The sequence below is a fragment of the Magnolia sinica genome, chromosome 2 (genome assembly GCF_029962835.1).
Source record: "Magnolia sinica isolate HGM2019 chromosome 2, MsV1, whole genome shotgun sequence".
Lineage (NCBI taxonomy): Eukaryota > Viridiplantae > Streptophyta > Magnoliopsida > Magnoliales > Magnoliaceae > Magnolia > Magnolia sinica.
The window spans coordinates 116,715,075-116,740,967 of NC_080574.1; the positions used below are offsets into that span (position 1 = coordinate 116,715,075).

At 38.4% G+C, this 25,893-nt stretch overlaps 1 protein-coding gene and 1 non-coding gene across 9 annotated transcripts in view; both read right to left on the reverse strand.

Annotated features, from left to right (window-relative positions):
• Positions 1 to 25,893, reverse strand: part of LOC131237450 (tubulin-folding cofactor B) — a 91,995-nt gene that overhangs the window by 41,767 nt on the left and 24,335 nt on the right. For all 8 annotated transcript variants that reach the window (XR_009167245.1, XM_058235213.1, XM_058235216.1 and 5 more), the window contains 4 exons: positions 23,328 to 23,446; positions 20,348 to 20,409; positions 19,335 to 19,376; positions 172 to 305 (listed from right to left, as the gene is read on the reverse strand). Coding sequence is in view for 7 of the 8 variants with exons in the window: in XM_058235213.1 (XP_058091196.1) it covers positions 172 to 305; positions 19,335 to 19,376; positions 20,348 to 20,409; positions 23,328 to 23,446 (357 nt within the window). In the remaining variant the exon portion in view is untranslated. The remainder of the gene's footprint in view (positions 1 to 171; positions 306 to 19,334; positions 19,377 to 20,347; positions 20,410 to 23,327; positions 23,447 to 25,893) is intronic.
• LOC131238441 (small nucleolar RNA Z247) lies at positions 15,305 to 15,429 on the reverse strand. The gene has a single exon (XR_009167851.1). It is a non-coding gene; the product is annotated as a small nucleolar RNA Z247 (small nucleolar RNA).

Below are 25,893 nucleotides of genomic sequence, written 5' to 3' on the forward strand. Positions count from 1 at the left end.
TCGCCAACTGTGATAGCATGATGCATGATAAAAGTATTGCATGACTAAAAAGTTAATGTTTGCCTTCAAGACAGCTTTCAAAAAGAGAATGATAAAACAGTAACAATAAATTATTTTAAGGTTCTTGAGAAGATCATAACTAATCGTAAACTAAGAAAAAAAATTACATACGTCCCATCATGTTTCCCCAAAGGTTCATCATACTGAATTCCAACCCAAAAACCAGGTGCCACAGTTTCAGCTTTACCGACAAACTTGACAACCCCTCTTTTCCCTCCAGGTTCCACTTCACATCTATCTCCTACCTGCATCAAGAAATAGTTTGGTTACAATTAATTTTCAAGAAATTGAATGGTTACAAGAGCAATAATTTTGATCAAAAAAGAGACAGGGAGATAAAGAGAGCACTAAGCAAAGAATGATATCAATCAAGACCCTCAATTTACTCTTAATACATGAATTGACTTCTTTTTATCAATTTAAAGCATGAATTGACAACACAGACTCTAAAAAAGAAGAATACATTACTCTTTCTTTTAATGGCAGTAAATTAATTCTCCAAATTGAAAAACAAATCACACCCAGTGTACAATGTGTGGTGAGTTTTTCAAATCCCTTGGCTTCATATACATATATATGGGGGAGTGCTCACATAACATCTGAACATATGGTAATTACCATACATTCGAGCCGTGTGGGCCTCACTCGTGATGTGTATATGTCATCTAAACCATGAATCTAGTGTGCCTTCTCATGTTCACCTTACATACCAAGAATCGTCCCAATCCAAAACTTAATTGGGACACACAACATGGAGCAATGTACAATCCTAAAACCTATATATTCAGTGTGGCCCACTTGAGTTCTAGAATGGCCTTATGTTTAGTGTGTCCCTTCATCCTGATAGACTCAGCTAATGAATGGGTTGGATGGCATATACCCAACACAGAGTACCACTTACAATCTGGACATTTCGATGGTGGGCATCCCCCTTGACCCTCGCCAATGTTCCCCATTGTTACCTTTAGTGTGGCCCAACTGAGTATGAATCAAGATGAATTTCAGGAACTAGACCTAACATCGGGGGGTGGGTGTGAACTTTGTTGTCATCACGATAAAGAACCTCCGGGAATTTAGAAAGTAGTATTTCAGTTGGAGGAACAATATGTAAGGGGTCACCCATAATAATGAGATGGAACTATGACAAACTTTTGGGAGGATACATGCCATGGAGACAGCCCAATTTACTATCTCAGTGCTTCTCTTGTATAGGAGTACTTTCTTGTCACACCCAGATCCATAGCTCAACTGGCAGACTGAGTGGATATACCTCGTTTCAACACTTGAGGTCTTGGTATCGATCCCTAGTGGGGGTGGCTAACATGGAGTGTGTGAACTGACATGGGTGTGTACTAACAAGCTAACTCAAAAAGGGAGTACTTTCTTGTCATCCCAATATGGAAAGTAGTATTTCAGTTGGAGGAGCAATTTGTTAAAGGGTGGCCCATAATACTGGGAAGGGAACCATGACAAAATTTTAGGAGGATACATGCTGTGGGGACAACCCAGTTTATAGCAATTATGCAAGCGTTTAAAGGGTGGGAGTGATGCTTATCCCAGTGCTTCTCTCATGTAGGGGATCAAATGGTGTAGGTGCCGTCTTTCAGGACATACCTCAACGGCAATGAGTTCGAGGATTTTATGCCCATGTTGAATCAGCTCAATAGAATTGTGCCAAATGTTGAAGATTGTGATGCTTGGAGTTGGGCCTCTGAGAGAGAGCATATTTTCTATCAAGTCATTTTATGATAAGAGGGGCAGTTGGTAATGAAAGCTTAGCCTCAACATCTACATGGGCAAATCAGTGGCCTCCAAGGGTGGTGGCATTCAGTTGGCTTGTGAGAAGAGACAAGGTTTTAACCATAGACCACATAAGGAGCAAGAAATGCATGTGTTCTATATGCCTTAGAGATGCAAAATCATTTGAGTGTTCATTATGCATCGCCAATTTGCTTTGTCAATTTGGTAGAGATTCTTTGATCTCTTTCATATCATGTCGGTAGTCTCAAGCTCAATTTGGGCATTCTTTTTTAAGTTTGGGAAGGAGTTATGTGAGGAAGAACAAAGAGAGAAGCGAAGACTTGTTCTCTTGTGTTTGGTGGCAATATGAAAGGAGTGGGAAAAAGTATACTTAGCCTGTTTGTTTTTATGTGATTTTGTACTGCACAGTTCCTTTGTTTGTGGGATCATTTTCCCTCAAGAGGTAATGAAAAGAACCTCAAATGGATTGTTAACTATGCTTAGATCTATGATCAATGGAAATTTTATTGATAAGACATCTTCAATTGCCAATATTTTGTTACAAATAATTCCGACAACTTCGGGAGAGGAGGCATTTACCTATTATAGAGATGGTGCGATTTCTATTTCATAACATATCCGGGCAAGTCAATGAGGCCATCCTTCAGAAGAGGAATGTTTCACTGTGGACTAGAGGAGTGCCATTTTTTGACTAGATGTAATGAAAGCTTTGAGGATTTATGGGAGATTAAAGGACAATCTGTGGGGTTGAAGACTTCGCTTCTTCGACCCTGGTGTTTCGTGTTTTGTGTTGGTATTGTATAATTCTTTCTTTAGGGCTTTTAATAAAACCTTACCCATTATTGCTCAAAAAAATATGGTTAATGGCTGGCATTAGGAAGTGGAGCCTAGAGAATAACTTTTATAAAGTTCTCTTGTTCGCAGTCTGAGGGGAATATTGAATGGACAAGCAAAAGAATATTCAAAGACAATCCGGAAAGTTCAGGAAAGATCATGGAAACAATGATAGAAGAAAATCAGCTTATGGCAAATCATTGTAAAGCCAAAACAGAAATTGAATATTGACAGTAGTTTGCGTGGGAACTCAAAGGAGCCTAGCATAGGAATCCTCAGACAAAAGGAGGGAATTCAGAATGATCTTTTGTCCAGTCCTTAAGATTTATAGGCCAAGTAGATCCACAATGCTCTCATCAGAAGACCAGGACCCCAACAGAGAAGGAGAACTGGTTAGTGGGCTCAAGGTCTCATTTTGAGGGTTTTCACTCAGCCCCCCATGTATATATGTCTATGCGTTAGAACCAAGAAAGGGTTTAAACCATGCATTAGCAGTTTTATAGCCTTAAAAGCCTTTTCGTCATGGCTTCTCTCTGGACCATTTGGAAAGAAAGAAACAACTGCTGCTTCAAGAACATCTCTTCTGCTTCTTCAAGGTTTTCGGATCAGATCTTCAGGGGGGACTTGAAGGACTGATCTCAAGGACTCATCCTGCACAACAGCTCTATCATTCCCTCTGTCTTGGGCTAATGCAGCTGTTGCAGCTTTTGCTCCTCGTGTCTTCTCTGTTTTGAGTTGTATATTGGGTTTCTATCTGGGTTGTATAGCTGTTTGTTTGGTTTTTGTTTTTAGGGTCTTTTTGGCCTTTCTGTATAGTGGCTTTCTTCTTGGTTTGTGTAGCAGCTTGTTAATTGTTAGGTGTTTTTTTTTCCTTTTCTTTTGCTTGATATGTTTTTCTGTGTTTCGTTTTCTTTTTGTGTTGCTTTGGCTCCCTTTTATATATCTACATTCAATCTTCTTTAAAAAAAAAAAACAAAAACAAAAACAAAACAAAACGAAGCAGCCATTTGGTCATGTTATTTAGAGAACTTGTGACGATGCCGTCAAAAGGTGCTGCCTAGACTTGCATTGGAGATCACGAGGACTGACACATGTTCGTTAAGGGCCTGTTTGACATTTTCGAATGATTGGATTGCAAAGAAACATGTCGATTCCGCAAAGTAAACATTAGAATTATCCTAGTTGCAGTTCTGTAGTGCAAGATACGAGGTGACCATTGTGACTTGTATCTAGGATTTCCACATGCGGAAAACGAAAAACAAAAAAGACCCTTAAAATGGAATTCACGGGTATACAGTGCAGGAAATACTAACTATTACATTAATCCATGTCCCTATCTTGGATTCCTCGTATCCAAAGAGGCCCTAAAACCAAAAGGAGCCTCAAATATGGGATTAGCACACGTCAAGAATCTTTACCCAAGGCTCAAAAAATCAATATGAGTGCCTGTATCAACTGACCCAAAACTCAAGAAGAAGAAAATAAAAAAAGCTATATGTATAAACTGTATTTGTGCCCGTATCGGCCAAATCAAAGTGATTTTTATACATCAGAAAAATGGAATTGCATATTATGATATTTATTTCGTGCTTGTATGATACTTTTATGCACGTATTGGACCACTTTGTGGTATAGTTGCCAGTGTTTATCTATCCAGTGTTTTCTTTTAACAGATAAACAAAATTTTATTAAGAGAGGAAAGAGAGACAATCTCCATCAAGATGATAGAAGAAACTCTCCAACATACAGATATCCACAATTCACTCCTCTTGTGGAAGATCTATCGGCCAAGAAATTAGCTTCTCTAGGAACAGGATTAAAAAACGAAAACAGTGACAACGTATAGCACATCTAGAGTCACCCTCAACAATGAACTTGGCAGAATTCTTGACTATTTCATAAGCTTTAAACTGGTTTTAATTGCCTCCACCTCCGCTTGATTAAAATCGCCCACTCAAAGAGGACCAACGAAATTTTAATTGTGTCACCAACTCTTATCATCCTTAATGAACCCCCAGTCGCGCTCTTTCATTGAATCAAAAATTCGATGCGTCGATTAAGATTCAATTAACTAAGATTCCATTGCCTGGCACAAGGGAATCGGGAGTTTAAGCAGGGAAGGGTTTCAAGCGGGTGGGATTGCGGGTGGCAATAGGGGTTTGAGCAATATGGGTCAAGCAATGGTCACGGCAGGATTCGAGTAGTGGTTGCAGTGGGGTTTCAGCGTGCAGCAACAAGCGGTGATCGCGACAGGATTTCAGGTTGATAGTTGGGGTTTTAGTGGTGCGGGAAGAGGTTTGCGGGTGGTGGGTTCGGGTTGTTGTGTGGCGGACATGTTTGTCGTTGTCGAGGAGTTGGGGTGGTGGGTTGGGGCAACGAGTGTTTGCCGTGGTCAAGGAGTTTGGGTGGTGGGTTGGGGCAACGGGTGTTTGTCGTGGTCGAGGAGTTTGGGTGGTGGGTTGGGGTTTTGGTGGTGATCGGGGCTAGGGTTGAGGCTGGTGTTGGTGCAGTGGCAGTCAAGGATTGCAGCTGTAGCAATAGCAGTGGCAGTCAAGGGTCACAGCGACTGGAAAGGAAGAAGAAGAGAGAGGAGTGGGTTGCAGCAGCGGCAACGGGGAAGAAGAATGCCATATTCTAATATGATAGTTCACAAGACTACCTAAAAATACAATGTTTTCTACTTTTTCTAATTCGAGATGAGTCGAGCCGAACTGAACCGAATTGAGTTCGAGTTGATCTTCGAGCCCAGCCAAGTCAAGCTTGGTTCGAAATTTTTTCGATCTCAATAAAACAGTTCGGCTTCAAGCCAAGTCGAGCGAGTTAACCAAGCTAGCTCAATTTGTGTCCAGTTCTACTTCCTACCAATTTGTACTTCCTTACATTTGAAAGAGACTTCCCGCGAATATGTTGCCACTTCGTTCCCACTTCATGCAACTATGCTCTCCACAAAATTTGGTCGTTAGGTTTGATTTTTGATCCTATGCCTAGTTTCAAATTTGGTCCTATGCCTAGTTTCAAATTTTGATCATCCCTCCTTAGTGCCATACTTGATAGAAATAATGTTTCGCCATAGAGCCTCTTATTTTTTGCCCAAATATCCATCACTACTTGGAGAGAAAAGCCCAATTTTTTTTTTCAATGATATGTCCAATATCAGTTCCCCCATTCAATTTTTGAACCTCATCCTAACTCATAAGTTGGAATTTGGCCCCATCTCTACCTTCTCATAAGAAGTTCCTTTTAATCTTCTCAAGATGTTTGCTACCAATGCTAGGATTTCAAAGGGGGAGAGGTGAAGGTTTGCAAGAGCTGCCTTTATGAGAGTGATTCAACCACCCATAGATGACTTCTTCAAAGAGGACAGTTTATTCTTGAACCTTTCCACCAGTGTCCCAGTGGATTTACCCTCGGATTAGCTCCAAGAGGTAATTGAAGATACTTAATAAGAAGCTTATCCACTTTGCAATTGAGAGTCGAGGTAGTGTTTTCAAGTAAGAATGTAGGTGCAGCTATTCCCATGTCATGGGACAATTTTTTTTAAGTTGATCCTTAGGCCAAACACAATTTTAATGACAGAATAAAATTGATAATCCATTTTTAAGGTCAATTCCGATTTATATTGGCATGTTACAAAAAGTTGTTTATCCTCACCAAGCTGAAGATGAGAAATAGCAATACCCAATGATCCCACCATGAAGCTCTCCAAGAGACTTGTTCCCACATCTTAGGCTTTCACAATGATTGCGAAAAGAAAGTGCGACATGGGGTCATCTTCTCTATGGCCTCTATACAATACCAAAATGTGGGTTGTTGAAAGGCACTCGCCCCATCAATTTGATCCAAGAGATTCCAAATACCATCCTTCTAAGAAAATAGGATCGAAAAGACCAAACAACATGATTTTACGCCTTCCCATATCCACTTTACATAGAAAGCTAGTGATGCTACCCTTTTCTTTTGAATTGAGGTGTTCATTGGCAATGAGAATACCATCAAGAATATAACGATTGCTAAAAAATCCCCCTCCACCATTGCAAGCCGAATAGCAAGCACCTTGGCCAAGAATTGTATATGCTTCCCATCAAATTTATTGGCCCAAAATATGATAGTTCAAAAGTGCTCCCTCTTTTTAGGTTTTATTGAGCCCTAAATTAGTCCAATGTTCAGAGTATTCCCTATATTATTGATAATACCCCGAAATTATCTACATCTCCAGCTTGGCGATACCGATAACACTGGTAATATCAAATATTCCAGGTATCGGTGATATATCACCATGTATCACCAATGTATTGATATTGCCAATATTTTCGACTGTGTAAATTCCAGGAGTTGCTTGTATCAATATCGCCAATATTTTAGACTGTGTAAATTCCCAGTGTCACTTGTATCACCAATGTATCAGGGATATTTCAATAATATCACCAATGAATTGATATTAGTGTACATAATATCGATACTATCGGCCAATATTATCAATATCGATGGCGAGCGATACGAAACCCCTCAGAAGGCCCTTGAAATACAAAAAAAAAAATGGAAGAATCTTGCGTATCATGCGATATATTGCAAAATATCGTGAGATATCGCAAAATATCGTGTGATATCAATAGATATTATCATTTCTACCATTTTTTATTAGGGATTTTAACGTTTCCTTGGCAATTAAAGGGCCGGGAATGTCGAAAAATCCAAAAAAACCGGAACAACCCCAGAAAATCGAATATATATATATAAAGGAAAAAACTTTCAAAATAGTGTATTTTGGTACCTGTAGAAGAGATTGCCTAATCGGATTTGCATTGGGTGGGCCAATCGATCGAAGTAGTGCGCTGTTCATAGGTAACTGCGAAAAAAATCTTCGATTCCCTTCGATTTCGGCAAATAATATGAAAAATCGAAGATTTGGAGTATATTTAAGAGAAAAAGAGAGATTTTTGGGTTTTTGGTTCCTCTATTTTGAAAAAAAAAAAAAAAGGCCTGAGATGCCTTTTAGGGATGCAGATTAGCTGCTGACAGGTTTAACTAGCGAGACTCGCTACTGAAGTGACGTCACCAAGTTATGTGGGCCCCACCATGATGTATGCGTTGTATCCACACCATCCATACATTTGGAGAGATCATTTTAAGGCATGATACAAAGAATGATTCAGATCCAAAGCTCCAGTGGACCCCACCATAGAAAACAGCAGGGAGAGTGATGCCCACCATTAAAGACTTCTAAGGCTATGAAAGTTTTTGATCAAGCTGTTAATTGTTTTTTCCCTTATTTTATGTTTGTGTTAACTTATGGAAAGGTTAGATCTCAAATAAACATCATGGTGGACCTTAGAAAAGTTTCAACGATGGGCGTCACTTTCCCCACTGTTTTCTGTGGTGGGGTCCACTACTGCTCTGGATCTGCCTCATTCTTTCTCTAACGCCCTAAAATGATCTCTCCAAATGGATGGACGGTGTAGATACAACACACAAATCATGGTGGAGACCACGGAACTTGGTGGTGTCACTGTAGTAGCGAGTCTGGCTACTCAACCTATAGGAAGCGGATTGCGTAGTCGCAACTCGCTATGCTTAGCGTACTGAGTAAACTCTATGAGGTCCACCATGATTTATGTACTTTATCCGCTCCGTCCATCCATTTTACCAGATAATTTTAGGTCTTGAGCCCAAAAATGAGGCATATCCAATGTTCAAATGGACCACACCACAAGAAAGAGTTTAATTGAACGTCTACCGTTGAAAAATTCTTGGGGGCCACAGAAGTTTTGGATCAAGATTATATTTGTTTTTCCCCTTACTCCATGTCTATATGATTTTATGAACAGGTTGGATGACAAATAAACATCATTGAGGGGCCTAGAAAGATTTCAACGGTGGAAATCATTATCCCTACTGTTTCCAGTGGTATGATCCACTTAATCTTTGGATATGCTTCAAATTTGGGCACAACCCCTTAAATTAGATGGAAAAACGGATGGACGGCGTGGATAGACCACATACATTCAAGGTGGGCAACTCAGTTTACTTAGTATGATAAGTGCATACTGAGTAACTCAGTAGGCAATCCGATTTCCAACCTGTAACCTAATCTGCGTCCTTTTTTTATGGGCACAAGTAGATTCGGTAGCTGGACATAGCCGTCTTGTCGGGGGCTGTGTAGGCCCACCATGATGTATGTGTTTTATCCACACCATTTTGATAAGTTATTATAGGGCATGAGCCTAAAAAGGAAGCAATATAAGGCTCAAGTGGACCATGCCCTGGGAAGCCGTGGTGATAATGATGCCCACTGTTGAAACTTTCCTAGGGCCCATCATGATGTTCATTTGCCATCCAATCTATTCATAAGGTATGACAGACCTGGATGAAGAGAAAATATAAATATTAGCTTGATCCAAAAATTATGTGGCCCCCAAGACATTTTCAACTATAGATGTTCAATCCTCATTGCTTCCTATGGTGTGGTCCACTTGAGCCTTACATCTCTCTACTTTTTTAGCTCATGCTCTAAAATGATCTGTTAAAATGAATGGACGGTGTGGATAAAACATATACATCACAATGGGCCCCACAAACCCCTGATAAAACATATACATCACCTTACCAATGTGTAGTATATCTATGCTGTCTATCCTTTTCTCCGGCCTATATTAGGATGTGGTCCCAAAAATTAAGCAAATCCAAATCTTAGGTGGACCACACCATAAGAAACAATGGTGATTGAGTGCCTCACCATAAAAAAATCCTAAAATTTAAGTAGATCCAAATTCCACTGACACATTATTAAAAACTTCATATGGCCCATGTTTCCAACGATGTGGTCCACGTGAGATTTGAATCTGCCTCATATTTTGGATTATGGTATAAAACTATTTGGAAAAATAGATGAACAAAGTGAATAAAATGTATATATTATGGTGAGGCCCTCATATCAGTAGGTAATCCACATCCCGCTAGGACCTAGTTAGAGATGGATGATCCTATGTGGCTCATGGTGGGGCCCACAATGATGTTTGTGATAAATCCACTCTGTCCATCCATTTTTCCAGAGCATATTAAAGTATGAGACCAAAACTCAGGCAGATCCTAAGATCAAGTGGGCCGCACGACATGAAACAATGAGCATTAAACGTCCATCATGCCTCAAAAATCAGCTAGTCACATCATTGATGGGTATGTTTACAATTTCTACTTTTGAATGAATTAATTGTATTTTCATACATGTTTTAATACATTTATTAATGTTATGCATTCAATTTGAATAGAGTTACATTAGTTCAATCAGCCAACACATAGCTTATGACTCTTTAAAAGGAAACCTATTATGTATACTTATTTTTTGAGATTTTATGATTTAAAAGTGTGTATTAAGGTCTTTTTTAATAATCCTTGAAGTTTCATTGAAAATTTCAACAATTTTCCCAATGTTTTCCCATGTTTCCCAAAAAGTGCAATAAATTACGCGATACAAACGATATATCCCGTGCGATAACCGATATGTATCTGTATCCCAAGAGAGCGATACATGGTGCGAGACTGATATTTCAAACACTGATTGATATCACCAAAAATAGGTTTATTTTTTAAAAAAAAAACTCCATTTCATTTTTTTATGGGTGCATGGTTACATGATGAAATGCATGTTTGTATGTGTGTATATGTATGCATGTATGGATGGATATATGGATCATGGATGGATATATGTATGTATGCATTGATGGATGGTTGGTTGGATGGATGGATGGATGAGTGTGTGTGTGTGTGTGTGTGCGCGCGCGTGTGCATGGATGGATGGATGGATGGATCATGGATCATGCATGTGTTTGTATCTATTATGTGCATGGATGGATGGTTGGATGGATCGATCGATCCAACATTTTTCTCATGTTTCCCTGGGTCAACAATACTGCTTTAAGGCCCCATTGGGAAACTTATTATTTGATTCTTAAATATGCAAATATGTGTATTTTAGCATCTCTTGAAGTATCATTGAAAAAATCTACCATTTTCCTTGTGTTTCTCTAATGTTTCCCTAAGTCAACGTTACATGCTTCTAGACCCCCATTAAAGAGAAACCTATTATGTATGCAACTTTTTTGCAATTATCTGATTCCTAAATATGCAAATATGTGTATTTTAGCGTCTCCTAAAGTTTCATTGAGAAATTCCACCATTTCTTCATGTTTCCCTTAGTCAACAATACATTTCTAGGTATCGACGATATCGATATATGTTTCCGTATGCCCAACCACCGATACATGAAACGATACCAATACTATGAACACTACATTAGTCTGCCCTCTCAAATGGAATTCTACAAACACTACATTAGTTTGCTCCTATAAGATTTGAAAAAAGCCACTATAAAGCAATCATAACAAAGACCCTATCATTTTCAGAAAAGAAGATGGCATTCTTCACCACATGCTCCCTAATGGTCTCTCAAGCTACTCAACTACTTGTGTCACAATCAAGTTTACACGTTACAGGGCCGAAATGGTCATAACAGAAAAAACTACACATAAAGGACCGTAACGGTGTCGAAATAGGTTTTTTCTTAAATATAAAAAAAGGTCGTAATGGCCCGTATCATAACGGTAAAGGCGATGGCCTTTACGGCCACCGTTACCATTATGGTGACAGAGATTGAATTGTTTGGAATTCTGGCTTCATAACCAGATCCGAGAGGTATATTGCATATATATACACTTAGGATATTGTAGGTTACAAGAGATTTGAATTTACAAACAAAGAGGGAAAATAACAACATAATAACAACCCTAACAAACATTTGATTTGAAATTTAAAATACAAAACCCTAACAAACATTTGATTTGAAATTTAAAATACAAAAGAGAGACTGTAGATCAAGTTTGTTAAGGTTGTTGGAGAAGATCAAGGGATTTGATTGTCTTTATCAGTGATCTCAGTCAAAGTTACGGATGTTTTCTGCTTAACATCCCCCCGCAAGCTGGAGGGAGGGAGACACACCTGCAGCTTGTCTCTAAGATGGCAAAACCGAGCTGAACTTAACCCCTTAGTGAACACATCAGCAAGCTGGTCTTGTGTGGAAAGGAACTGAAGGGAAATGTCCTTGTAAGCAACCTTCTCCCGAATGAAATGAAAATCCACCTCAATGTGCTTAGTTCTGGTACGAAAAACAGGATTGGAAGCCAAGGCTAAAGCACCAATGTTATCACACCAGAGAATAGGAGGAGCAGCAAGTGGAATGCAAAGAGCCTGCAGGAGCATCCATATCCAATACAACTCAGCAGTGGCAGAGGCAAGAGCTCGGTACTCAACTTCAGTACTGGACAAAGTCACCACAGGTTGTTTCTTAGCTGACCAAGACACTAAGCATGAGCCAAGGAAAATACCATAGCCTGTAGTCGATCAACGATCATCAGAATTCCCTGCCCAGTCAGAATCACAAAAGGCCTGAAGAGACAGAAGACCTTTTGTGTACCATAAGCCATGATGAATAGTCCCCTTAAGATATCTTAGTACTCTTTTGGCTGCAGACCAATGAGAGGAAGTGGGACAGTGCATAAATTGGCAGAGTTGGTTGAAAGAGAATGAGATGTCTGGACGGGTGAGGGTGCAGTATTGCAATGCCCTAACCGTTTGCCTATATTTTGTCACTTGATCAGCAGTAAGTGGCTCACCACTAGTAAGGGACAACCGAAGTCCTAATAAACATGGTGAGGGCAAAGGTTTAGCTCTTGTCATTTTAGTGCGATGGAGAAGATCATTAATATATTTAGTCTGCCTCAAGTGTAAACCAAAAGAGTCCCTGTGAGCTTGAATGCCAAGAAAGAAATGCAAGTCACCAAGGTTCTTCATCTTAAACTAAAGTTGGAGCTGACTGATGAGGGAAGAAATCATGATCTGATGTGTCCCGGTCACTAAGATGTCATCAACATAAATGAGAAAGAACAAATGAACATCATCGTTGTGATAAACAAACAAAGAGGAATCCACAGTGGATGAGGTAAAACCATACTCCAAGAGTGACTAGGATAGCTTCATAAACCAGGCCCGAGGAGCCTGTTTCAGGCCATAAAGCGATTTCTTAAGTCTGCAAACATAATCAGGAAATTCTGAGTTAACAAAACCTCTAGGCTACTCCATATATACTTCCTCCTGTAACACTCCATGTAAGAAAGTATTAGAAACATCCAGCTGAGTGATAGTCCAATCAAATTGCATGGCAAGAGTAAGAACAATCCGAATAGTTACAGGCTTGGTGACTGGACTAAAAGTCTCAGTATGGTCTATGCCACTTTCTTGTTGATAGCCAATAGCTACCAGCCTTGCCTTATATCGATCAACCTCACCCCTTGAGGTTTGTTTCACTTTGTAAACCCACTTGTTATCAATAAAGTATGGTCAACAGGTCTAAGACAGAGAACCCAGGTTTTACTGGCCATCAAAGCATCATACTCCTCTTGCACGGCATGATACCAAGCCGAATCAAGAGATGTTTGTTTGTAAGAACTAGGTTTAAGAGGTACCATAGTACTGGTTAGAGCAATAAGTGGGTGTTTAGTGGAGTGGAAGGAGGTGAAATTAGGGAACTCATGGATTCTAAGGGTCCTGTTTGGAATCTAGTGGTCATAGGATGCAATTTTGGAGGTTGAGTGTTTATAGGAGGCGAGGAAGGTACGCTAAGTGCAGGGGTAGCTGAAATGGACAAAGGAATAGATTGAGATGGAGGATCAGAAGTGGATATATTGGTAGGAGGAGAATCTGATTCGGTAGAGGAAGGTGTTTCAGTGACAATAGGAGAAGGATTAGGATGAGAAAAAATAGGAGGAGAATGAGATAAATCAAATTTTGAAATAAAAGAAATGGGAGGAGATGCACCTATCGAGGAAGACATGCTGCTAGAGGTAGAGATGGATTGCACTTCTTCAGCTGCAGGAAACTTAGATTCATTAAACACAACATGCCGAGACACATATATCCTGTGAGAAGAAGGATCAAGACACCTGTACCCTTTTTGATTGGAGTTGTAACCTAGGAAAATACACCTCTTAGTTCTAAACATCAGTTTGTTAGAGTAAGGCTGTAGGAGAGGATAACATGCACAGCCAAAAGATCGCAAGGCTGAATAATCAAGATCTGTACCAAACAACTTAGAATAAGGAGTTTGATTATCAAGAATAGCTGTAGGTAGCCGATTAATGAGAAAAATGGCTGTAAGAAAAGCATCAACCCAATAAGTAGTAGATAAGTGAGTTGAGCCAACAAAGATAACCCCATTTCTGTGGCGTGTATATGTTTTCTCTCAGCCACTCCATTCTGTTGAGGTGTGTGTGGACAGGTGACTCTATGATGGATCCCATTGTTTTGAAGGAACAATTGAAAGTATTTGGACATGTATTCCCCACCTCCATCAGTTTGAAGTTGCTTACTTTTGCAGGACAATTGATTCTCAATTAGGAGTTTAAATTTACCAAAGCAAACATACACATCTAATTTGTTATGAATAGGATAAAGCCAAGAATAACGAGAAAAATCATCAATAAATATAACATAATAACGACAACCACCAAGAGATTTGGTGGAACAAGACCACACATCAGAATGAATAAGCTCAAGAGGAGAGCTAGAAGTTCGCATAGAATTAGATAAAGGAAGTTGTTTACTTTTGCCAAATTGGCAAGGTACACAAACATCAGAATTATTTAAAGAACCAACAAAAGGAAGAGAGTGTTTGTTCAACAAAAACAATACAACTGAATTGGAAGCATGCCCTAACCTAGAATGTCAAACTGAAACAGGTGCTTTAACTCCTACAATGGCTGCCATAGCAAGCGGCTTATTGAGATCTAAATTCTGCAACTTGAGAGGATAGAGTCCACCACTACTCCTACCTTCCAGCAATGTCTACCCCGTGTGATTGTCCTTAACAAAATAGTGAGTTCCAGTGAGTATAAAGAAGCGATGGTTATCTAGACAGAATTGATTGGTGGAAAGTAAATTTGCACAAGTTGGACAATGAAGAACACAATCTAGTTTAAGTTTGGAAGTAGGAGTGTGAAAAATGGTAGAACCAGTGTTATGGATACTCAAACCTTGTCCATTACCAATAGCAACATTCTCTTGACCAGTGTAAGGTTGATAGAGTGTCATCTGCTCAAGATTGGCCGTGATGTGCTGATTAGCTCCACTATCAGCAAACTAGGTCTCTTCACCTTTTTGAGTGACAGTAGAGTGTGCAACCATTACAGCCAGTTGAGCTGGAGGATGTCAGCCTTGGTAAGCATAGTCCATGTGGTGGAAGCAGTTAAGAGCTCTATGATTAGACTTGCCACAAATCTAACAGGGTGATCTGGGGGTGTGGAATGGCTGCTGCTGTTGCTGATTGGGTTTTGGAAATTGATAAGGCTACTGGTTGGACTGTTTAGGAGGAGCTGGAGAGTGGTAAGGTGTTTGCAATGAGGGCTAGTTTGATTTTCCAGGATATTTGGGCTTACGGTTATTGAAGTTTTGGTGCTGGGAATTTTGGTTGGAGCGTGGAGGAAAGTTGTTCTGCTGGGAATTTTGATGCTGAGTTTTTCGAGCAAAGAAGGCAAAGTTATTGGTGTCAAGTGAAATGGTTTTGAGTTGGTGCTCAAGTAAGAGTTCAATGGATAGTAGTTCAGCTTGAAAATCTTCAAAACAGATAGTTCTATCTCGGGAAGCAATAGAAAGAGATGTGATAAAAGGAAGGAAAGAAGGATTCAAACCAGAGACAATATAGTTAATCAGATCATCATCATCAATGTGTTTCCCGGCTGCACCAAGTTCTGCCACAATCTCCTTTGCATTATCTAGATAGGTGGAGCAGTTTCTAGAGCCTTGAGATAGGGACTGAAGTCTTCTCTTCAGATGGCTAATCCGAGATTTGGACTGAGAGGCAAACTTGTCGGATAAAGTAATCCAAGCAGCCTTTGCAGAAGTGATGTCATAAACCGAGGGTGCCACCTTATGAGAAAGAATGGCATTAATCCAACCAAGAACAGACTGATTTTTTTGTGCCATAAAAGAAAAGCTGGATTGAGATTAGAGGTCTGTCTTCCCTGATCATCTGAGAGGAATTTATCTGGGCACGGTTCTAAACCATCCATGATGCCCATCAAATCATTACTTTTGAGTACAGGAACAATTTGTGATAACCACATGAGATAATTCTCCCCATCAAGGTTAGCCGAAACAAGTTGACTAAGGTTAGGAGCAACAAAAGCAACAGCATGAGAGTTTGAAGAAGAGGAAGCCATGAGGATAGGATAGGAGAAAATATATGGATCAGACGTGAGTCAAGGGCTTTGATACCATGACAGAGATTGAATTGTTTGGAATTCTGGCTTCATAACCAGATCCGAGAGGTATATTGCATATATATACACTTAGGATATTGTAGGTTACAAGAGATTTAAATTTACAAACAAAGAGGGAAATAACAACATAATAACAACCCTAATGAACATTTGATTTGAAATTTAAAATACAAAACCCTAACAAATATTTGATTTGAAATTTAAAATACAAAAGAGAGACTGTAGATCAGGTTTGTTAAGGTTGTTGGAGAAGATCAAGGGATTTGACTGTCTTTATCAGTGATCTCAGTCAAAGTTACGGATGTTTTCTGCTTAACATATGGAACACCTTGGTCGCGATCCATCAGAAAGGAATACCATCTAAAGACCGTATGGTCATAGCTTATCTAGAATAGAAACTCCAAAAGAAATCCACCAAAACCTTCCAGAACTATCCTTTGTCCTCAACTATAGTGTTCTCAACCCAAAGAGGAGAAATAATGTTTCTTTTTCTTGGGTGTTAACCATATGATCGAAGAAGCCAGTATTCCCATAACCCTCTTTTATCCTATTGTCCTTGCCTTTTCACCCCAAGGTGTCTCCTCAAAACATAAGAATTTGCCAACACTTTGAGAGTCACTTTTTTAAGGCAGCCCACCTATATGATCAGTCACATGTCCTCCTTTGAATCCAGAGAAGAAATTTGGCTAAGGATTTAGGTTGTTTTTCTCCCAAACTTATGAAAAAATGTTTGTGTTTCAAATTCTTAATTTTCTCCTTGAAACCGGGCTTCTTCTGTAGGTGATACCACCACCTAGGCTCAACCCATTTGAAAAAATAAGAATGATCAAGCCACTTTTTTCTCAAAACAAAATGAGGAAGGACTAAAATTCATACTTGAGAAATCGAGCACGAAAAGCAATTATCCAATATGGGCAAAAGGGAGGATGGATGAGCAGACCTAGCTGAAATAATCTTCCCATGATGGAGATAAGAAAGAATGGTCTAGCCAATGTTTTCAAAATCTTTATCGTATCGCAAATCGTAATAGGGATTGAATAATATCGAATCGCAAATCGGATTGTAAATTGTAAGATTTTTTTTATGATTTTCTTAAAAATATATAAATAAATAAATAAATCAGAAAAGAAATAAAAAATCAACAATCATCCTTTTGCCATCAATATGCACCAGTAATATCATGTCATGATAGTGTTAAAGGATTCTAATCTTTACTTTTTTTAGTCTTTAAAGAAATTTTCCTTAAAAACATACACGTATCCTTTAATAATCTATGTTTTTGTTAACTTTCTTGAATGTAAAGTCACGTTGGAAAAGCGGCATTTGATTCTGTAGACCGACGAAAAAGATATTTTGATTTCTAACCATTATTCCACTATACGCATAAGTCAACATGATCATAACCAACCATAAAAACATTCCAAATAAGTCATACATCAATTTCGTATTTCAACCAGTTAAGAAGTAACAAATAAAATTAAAAATAAAGCTCTAAGATTTACCATTGACGAGAGTATATATCATTTAATCTTTTATAAGAACAAAATAAATAAATTACCTTTTCTAGATGATTCTTTTTTCTTTTCTTTTTTGAAAGTTTTTTTATCTAAACGATTCTTAAAGCCCCCACCAATTTAAAAACAAAAAATGAACGCCATGTGAAGCTTAAAATAGAAGAGAACAAGTATGATTTGAATCATAAATTAGGATTCGAATGGTAAATAGTAGGATTCAAATCATAAAATCTTAGAATTCATATAGAAAGGGATTCAAAGGTGGGATACAAATCATTTTTCTTAAGATTTGACTCAAATCGCAAATCGCAGGATTTTGACAACACTGGTTCTAGCTTATACTTCACCATCAAAACTAGGTTCTTATACCAAGCAGAGCACCCTGCTACGTGGGAATGTCAAAAAGATTGTGGCCAGGCATCAACTCACTAAAACCTCGCACACTTGCTCTCATTCTACAACCATCCAACTTTTCGAAATAGAACCAGATGGTATTGATATCCTCGCCAACAAACCACGGCAAGTCCCATTGGTCTAGAATTTGGTCAAGCTTGACCCAAAAATCACCCCTTCTCATCATTTGGACAGTATGCACAGGTCATGCCTCACTGGAATCCATCAGTCCTTGTGTGAATCCGATGCACAGAGAAAGCATTAAACACCTATCCATTCTTTTTCCATGTCCAGAAGCTTTTCATTCAAAAACATAAGATATTCCCGCAATCTGCCCATGGCCAATAAGAGAGAACAGTCTGTCTTACTACAAATCTCTCTAATCGACAATCAGGAATAGAGTTGCACTTGACTTCTTGGGAGGACATCAATCTTTCTTTGCTCACAAAACTTGTAACTGCAAGATGCTTTCTGGTCAAGCAAATCCCTCTTATATTCCAATATAAAACTCTTCAACTGAAAATATTTTTTCTGCCCAACTCGGTCGTCGTAATTCACCTAACATTCCAGATTGCATACTTGTCTTTTAGTTCTCCCCCAATGATTGGCTCTAGGTGCAGTTTGATCATCATGTTTTTTCCAGCTCTTGGAATTGCCTATCAATACTATTCGCAGAGCCCTCATAAATTGCCGTCAGCTTCAGCATGCCTCTCACCATGTCAAATTTTCTTTCCTTTACTCCCTTATCTACTGAGAATTTGGGAGATCCCCCATATCTTGGAAGAATTTGGGAGATATCCCAGATCTCCACTTAGCTTCAGCTGAATTCCAGGGACTAGGCAAAATTTCTGACTCGGACGTGTTGCCAGATGATGACTCTGAATCAAGCAGGGTCTGGAAGTAATCATCCTCATGCTCAGTTGGAGGCTTCTGATTCTTTGTTTCCTCATGCTAATTATCTATCGTAATGTCTTCTGGGAGGTGATAGTTTTAGCCTCTACGACTACTGTGATGAAGTTTCCCTTGGGCCTTCTCAATATCATTCCAATTCCATTACCAACATCCTAATTGTCCACGTTCAATAAATTTGGCAAACAATTCCCTTCAAAACAATCAAATTCGTCACCATCCTCCACCTCTCTCAAGTCTGGGGAAAATTCCATTTCAGTCCTAAATCAACTAGGTTTCACGTGATCCACATGAGTTTGCACACTCACTAGAATTCAACCTAAGAGAACCTGACAAGAGACATCCTCAGGAATTGGCGTGGTGTTTGTCAAATTTAAAACAGGTAACAGCACAGACTGGCGATTTCTTTTAGAGAAACCCGTAGAGAATCAACTCATGTCCCTTACCAGTAGCAAGAGACAATTTTGAGTAGCCCCATTACTACCCTTCAAAAAAAAAAAAATCGATAATTAAAAAGAAATAAAAGAATATTACTAACCTTGATATTTGTGCCAAGATCCTCCATGTAGTTATCAGGGATCTGCATGCAAAATAAGTCTGTTTAATTCAACAAAAAATATACCATGCCAAAGAAAATGCGAAGCCGGATGAGAATGTATCCAATGCTCACTAATATACAAGTCAATCATCAAGCACTCAAATCGCCATACAGGTGGCGCACATGTACGAGATTTGGACTGTTCATCTATTGTACCCTACAATAGACATGCCAAACATTAAAAATAACAACACTTATATGATCCCAGCCATGAACTGGAGAAAAGCTTCCCATTAAATTCAACCATTGGTTGAACTTTTTTCCAAGCAGCCCATTTGAAATCAGCAAGCGGCCCCCAAAAATTACCCCAGTTGATGAATGCTCATCTATTTGTACCCTACTATAAATCGGCCATACAACCAAAATCAAACCACTGATGTTATCCTAGCCATCAACTGGAGAATTGTTTTTCATTGAACTCAACCATTGGTTGGACCTTTTTTCCAAGCATCCCGCAATCAGTGGCTAGTACCCAACAAGTGTTATTTTTGAGGTATGTGCCATCCACATTGGCACTCAATAGGTGAAGGCTCTAGAGTCTTAATCCCGTGCACAAGTACTTAGTGAACAAATTTTGGATGCTTGATAACTAAGATTGATAATATTGGATTCTCCCCAAAACAGTAAAAGTCCTTGTAAAGAGTAAACAATCAAGTTGGTATCTAATATATGCAAAAGAAAGATTGCAGAAGGGAATCAAGCTTAAAATCCATTTTGGTACAAGGAATACGGGTAAGCATAATAAGACTTGGTCATCATGAAAAGTAAGACGAGTTGTAGTATAACGCAATGAAGTTGGTATCTAATATATGCAAAAGAAAGATTGCAGAAGGGAATCAAGCTTAAAATCCATTTTGGCACAAGGAATACAGGTAAGCATAATAAGACTTGGTCATCATGAAAAGTAAGACAAGTTGTAGTATAACGCAATGAAGGGGATGTTGATGGCTTACTTTACTTTCAAGTATCGATGGATTTTGAGAAGCCAATTTCTCCTTAAATTTTCGAAATGTGCCTAAAACATAGAGATTTGTCAGTGGAGAAAAGGTGATTTTCCATGTCTATCAAGAATCAAAAACAACAAAATAATGTCTAGCTACCATCATTAAAAAATCATAAACCAAAGACAAGCAGACGAGTTGTTCAGCCCTTGAAGTAATGCACAAGTTAGTCGATGTGTTGCTTTTAAGTAGAAGCAACACATCACAACACACCATTATGCAAATTTTGCCATAAATTTCCACTCACGTCCATGCAAACTGAAAGAACATGTTGTCTGAATACATGACATGTTCAGTCATAAAGAGATGAAATATCCTCTAAAGGATGGATGTACCCTTTTGTACAGAGTTATTGTCAATTATATATGTACGAGTGTTTTACTCATACATAATCTAAGAGGGAAAATCTATGTAATCAATGATGTAATTACATTTTTATCATAAAGTTAATAATATGTCAGAGTAATCATGCTATTCAGTCTATTATTTCAGTCCATTCCTATACTTTATTCATGTCAGCTTGATATCAAATTCAGGCCATCTCCCTCAACTTATTGGTGTCTGATGGGCTTCTCAAGAAAACTTGGTGAATTTTTCAAGAGTCTGGGGACTGGGCCATCCAAAGAAAGAGGCAAAATATTATGGAACATGCTATAGTCATTGTTGGGAGAATTGGAAGGAGGAATTGCATTTTAAGTGATGTGGCCACACCCATGCAAAAGATTATGGAAATGATAAAATAGTACACTAAAAAAGCAGGCTCTTATTAGATCTGATTTCCATAAAGCGTCTGCTCAAACTTACCTAATGGTACGTGATTGGTCAGCAGTTGCCAATAGAAAACCTCTGAAACAAAGGGTTAAGGGTACCAAGGAAATTGCTGTCCATTGGAGTATTGAAGCTAAACTTCGACCAGTCCTCTCTTGGCAACTTGGGAAATCATGGCATCAGACTAATCCTTAAAGATAATATGAGTATCCTTCACATGCCCTTCTCGGCCCCTTTTGGTTGGAGGAGGTGCTAGCAAAGACAAAGTAAAAGCCCTAAGGAGTCTAAAAGCCCTAAGGAGTCTTTAGGGCTTTCCATGGAAATTTGTTCTGGCCCGGTAATTGTTGCAACTCAAAGAACACCATCTCATGGGCAAATTCAATGAATTCCAAGCTTCAGAAATTATGCTTTATTTTTATGAGATTATTGATATTGCGTTTAAGATAAACATATCGTTTGCCAGGCAAATAGCAAGGCCTGTGGGCTGTACATCTTCAGTTCATTCTCTCTAGGCTAAACAGTTTCGTTTTCATCACCGTCGTCGTCGTCATCTAAGACTTATCCCAACTAATTTGGTTACACGAATTCTATTCTGCCATTCACTATATCAAGGATCAGATCCTCAATTTTGAAATGTTAGATTGCCTGGATTCATGAGAAAAAGAGGTAGTCAAAGTTTGACACCGGCTACCAAACGCCCCCCCCCCCCCCGGGAGCGAAAATTCCCATCAATGTTGTCAAACTGCATATGCAGTTCCGTGCGATCGCATATGCGATCTCACAATCACATATGCGGCCGCTCTTTTTTTTTTCTTTTTTGTTTGGAAAATTTAGAAGAAGAAGAAAGGAAAAAAGGGAAGGGATGGTCAAGTGAAAAAATGTAGAAAAATATAAGAACTTGGGAGAAACTTCCCTAAGTTAATAACTAATATAGTAATTTTACATATATAAAATTAGTGTGTGACTCGTGAGAAAAATGAATGAAGTATATCAAATTCATCATTCAACAATATAGTTAAGTAACAAAACAATCAATAACCTATTTATTGTACAAATACAATTTTGAAATTACATCTCAATGTTTATTATTTATACACTATAACACTTACACTACTTATAAGCTACAACTTTTACACTAACACCAAGTTAGACTACAATAAGTAAAAACTTAGTTACACTAACAGTAAGTTACATTACGATAAGTTACAACTTGGTTACACTAACACTTAGTTACTTACAATAAGTTACAACTTAGTTACACTATCACTAAGTTACATTCAACAGTGTTGTTACACAACTTACAGTTACAAGTAACACTACTAACTAAAGTTTGATTTTTTTTTTTTTGCAAAACAAAAAAATAAAATAAAATAATAATGCGCCAACAGTCGGCAGATATGTGATCACATATGCTGTATGCGATCGCCTAAATTGCATATGCGATCACATATCCTCGCACATTTAGCATATGTGATATGTGGTCACATTTAACAACATTGCTCCCACTGGATGGAGATTCACATATGCAAATATGTGGTCGCATTTACCAACATTGCTCCCACTGGAAGAGTTCTTTAAAATACTGGTGCAAAACATTTCCCAGTTCCTTTTTAATAAATTTTGCATTACCTCTCAAAAATAATTTGATATCAGAATGAACCAAAATTGAAACCCTTGACTGTCCTTTTGGGTGTTATCCCTCACAATCGAATTGGAGGGTCAAGAAAATATCTATAGCTTCAAATCCAAGAAAGGACTATATATAGTGCTCACCATGACTGTATTGATGTTGAATTATTAAGACATTCACATATATTAGATGGAAAAAATAAACTTGAAGGAGAAGCCTCTTACAAATTCCTACAACATATCGAACTTCAAGGGGTCTCTACTCATGGCTCAGTGGTAGACACTGTGTGTTTCAACTCTGAGGTCATGGGTTCGAGAACCCATGTGGTGTGTGTGGGTGTGGGTGTGGGAGTGGGTGGGTGTGTTTGACCATTTTTAAAAAATGAACTTCAAGGAAAGGTCCCTTAAATATTTCTTCAGCATGCTAACAAAGTTTTGTTTCAATTTCCAATAATGATGTTATAAGTATTGGGTCAATAATGCCACTAACAATCAATTAAACAAACCATGCAAGAGAAGCCTTGAATAGACATACCATCAAGTTTATTGTAGGCTTCATCAGAAATAGAGTACTTTTCCACTAGTGAAGTGTCTTCCAACCAGCCACCGGAGGTAACTGATGAGGGGTCCAGATCTATGACATGCACCCGATACCTTCAATATGTGAGTGACAAATTAATCAAATAGTTAAAAATAAACAAATAGAAGAAGTAGCCACTATTTAGTACAGTGATGAGAGCTTAATGTGGACTAGAGTTTCTAACCTAGTAGTTCAAGAGAAACCATTGGGTGGAAAAGAAAAAAAAGTAGCCACTATTTACGACTGACCTTTTTTATTTGCACAAACCAATTTTCCATTTTGCGAATTGGGGTAATAAACTTTTCTAGTATTGTTCCAATTCCCAAATGGAAAACGGGTGTATGCAAATCACTTGGGCTCGGCGTAGCCTGGAAGAAACATTTTTTTACAAGAACAAAACAAGTAATTGAATGGAAAAATCCATCTAAAAACTTTTGAAATGGGCCTTTATTAACACCACCCAGCATTCCATAAGTTACAATGTCCAGTCAAGGTGAAAAGGGCATTCGTTAACACCAATCCAGCATTTACATCATGAGTGACAAGACAATCAGGTCCTAAATAAAATAGTAAAAGAATGGAACTTTTTTGAGAAGAAAGCAATAGGTGAACACATCAACCGCTAACCAAAAGATGAACCAGCTATTACCTCAAGCAACAAAATTGTTCTCTCATACAAATAACCTCTAGTGAAATGTATCATTAAATCAAGTTATCAAGGTCTATATTTAAAATAAGAGAGATTCAATTTCTCATGTATGATCCTAACAATTCAACATTTTAAGTTCATAATAGGGTATTCCGTGCAAGTGACGCATTGCACAAATCAATAGGGTGCAATGAAAAATAGCAACGGTTGGCTAGGGCATTCCTTAGAAGCAGCAGCACACCCAATGTAATCAAATAGCATGAGCAATCCCATGCGACCCAGGGGGGTCGTGCGCTTATGCAATGGAAAAATCACATATCCGATGCCAATGGCACAAACCCCCCAAACATTTTTTTAAAAAAATAAAAATGGAAAATTCAAGGAAAAAAAAAAAACTATGTAAAAATACTACAAGTAAAGGGAATTATTTCTTATATCTTTATTAGACTATTAGACTATATCAAGTAAACTAACAATTACTCAGATGAATGCATATACTCAAAATTGTGAAAATAAATAAATAAATTTTCTCGATGTCATTTTAAGAGAGAATGAGGGTAGTACAGTGTGAAAGAGAGTAAGAGAGTCAAGAGATAAGAGAGACTGAAAGATGAGAGTATTAGAGTGAGGGAGAGAGTAAGAGAGCAAAATAGTAATAGAGTTGTGAAAATAGGGGGTGGGAGTGCCTATTTATAGGCAAAAAGTGAGAGAAAATGAAACAAAAAAAAAGTCCCAATGGTCTTGAATCCAACTGTTGGGAGGTTATGCCATCACATACTATGTATGCGATGCAAGGTATTCCGTAACAGTAACGGTGGCCGTAACGGCCACCACCGTTACCTTTACAATACAGGGCATAATGGCTGTTATGGCCCCATAATGACCGTTACGGTCTCTCTTTTTTATTTTTTTATTTATTGAAAAACTTGTAAAAAAACCAGTATCTGCCCTATAATGTTGATTAAAAAGTATGAAAAACCTATATATGTCCCATAATAGACCATTACGAGGCTATTATGGCCTTTAGAGGGGATGTAATGTACTGTTAACGGCAATTACAGGTCATTTTTTTCCACAACGGTTGTTACGACTGTTACGACCCTGTAACGTGTAACAGTTGCCACCGTTACCTCTACGTAACAGCCTTTACGGCCCCGTAACGGCCATTACGGCACACCATGACGCGATGGCATAACTGCATAATTATGGCTTATGCAGTCTCATACTTCTGTATGCGACTGCACAAGCCCCAACGGCACAATAGCCGCATATGCCATGGCATATATGGTCCACTGATCCAAAATGGCATGTGCCACAGCATATGCAATGGCATAAGCAATTATGCAGTCCCATATGACAACAATGAGCACACCACAATGGTGCCAATTGTGGTGAAAAGTAGGCAAAGGTTCCTGCACCATGGACACAAGTAAAGAAGCCGGTCCAGGAGAATAGGATCAGTCTTGTAACCTAAAACGTAGAAGTGTTGACAAGTGAGACTGTAGTTAGTGGATATGATGAAACAAAAGAAAGTTAACAAAGCTTGCATACAAGAGATCAAGTAGAAAGAGGCAAAAACTAAGGAAATTGATGAATATAAACATTGCAATACAAGAAAAGATAACAACAGAAATGGAATAGGGACAGTGATAGACAAAGATTTAAAGGATAAAGTTGTAGAGGTTAAGAGAGTAGGTGATAGATCTTTATTAATAAAGTTTTTGTTGGCAAAGGAGGCACTTAATGTCATTAGTGCATATGCACCACAAGAAGGATTTGAGGATATAATTAAAATAAAATCTTGGAAGGACATGAATAGACTAATGCAAGGATTTTCAAATGGAGAGAGCTATTTATATGAGGGGACTTAAA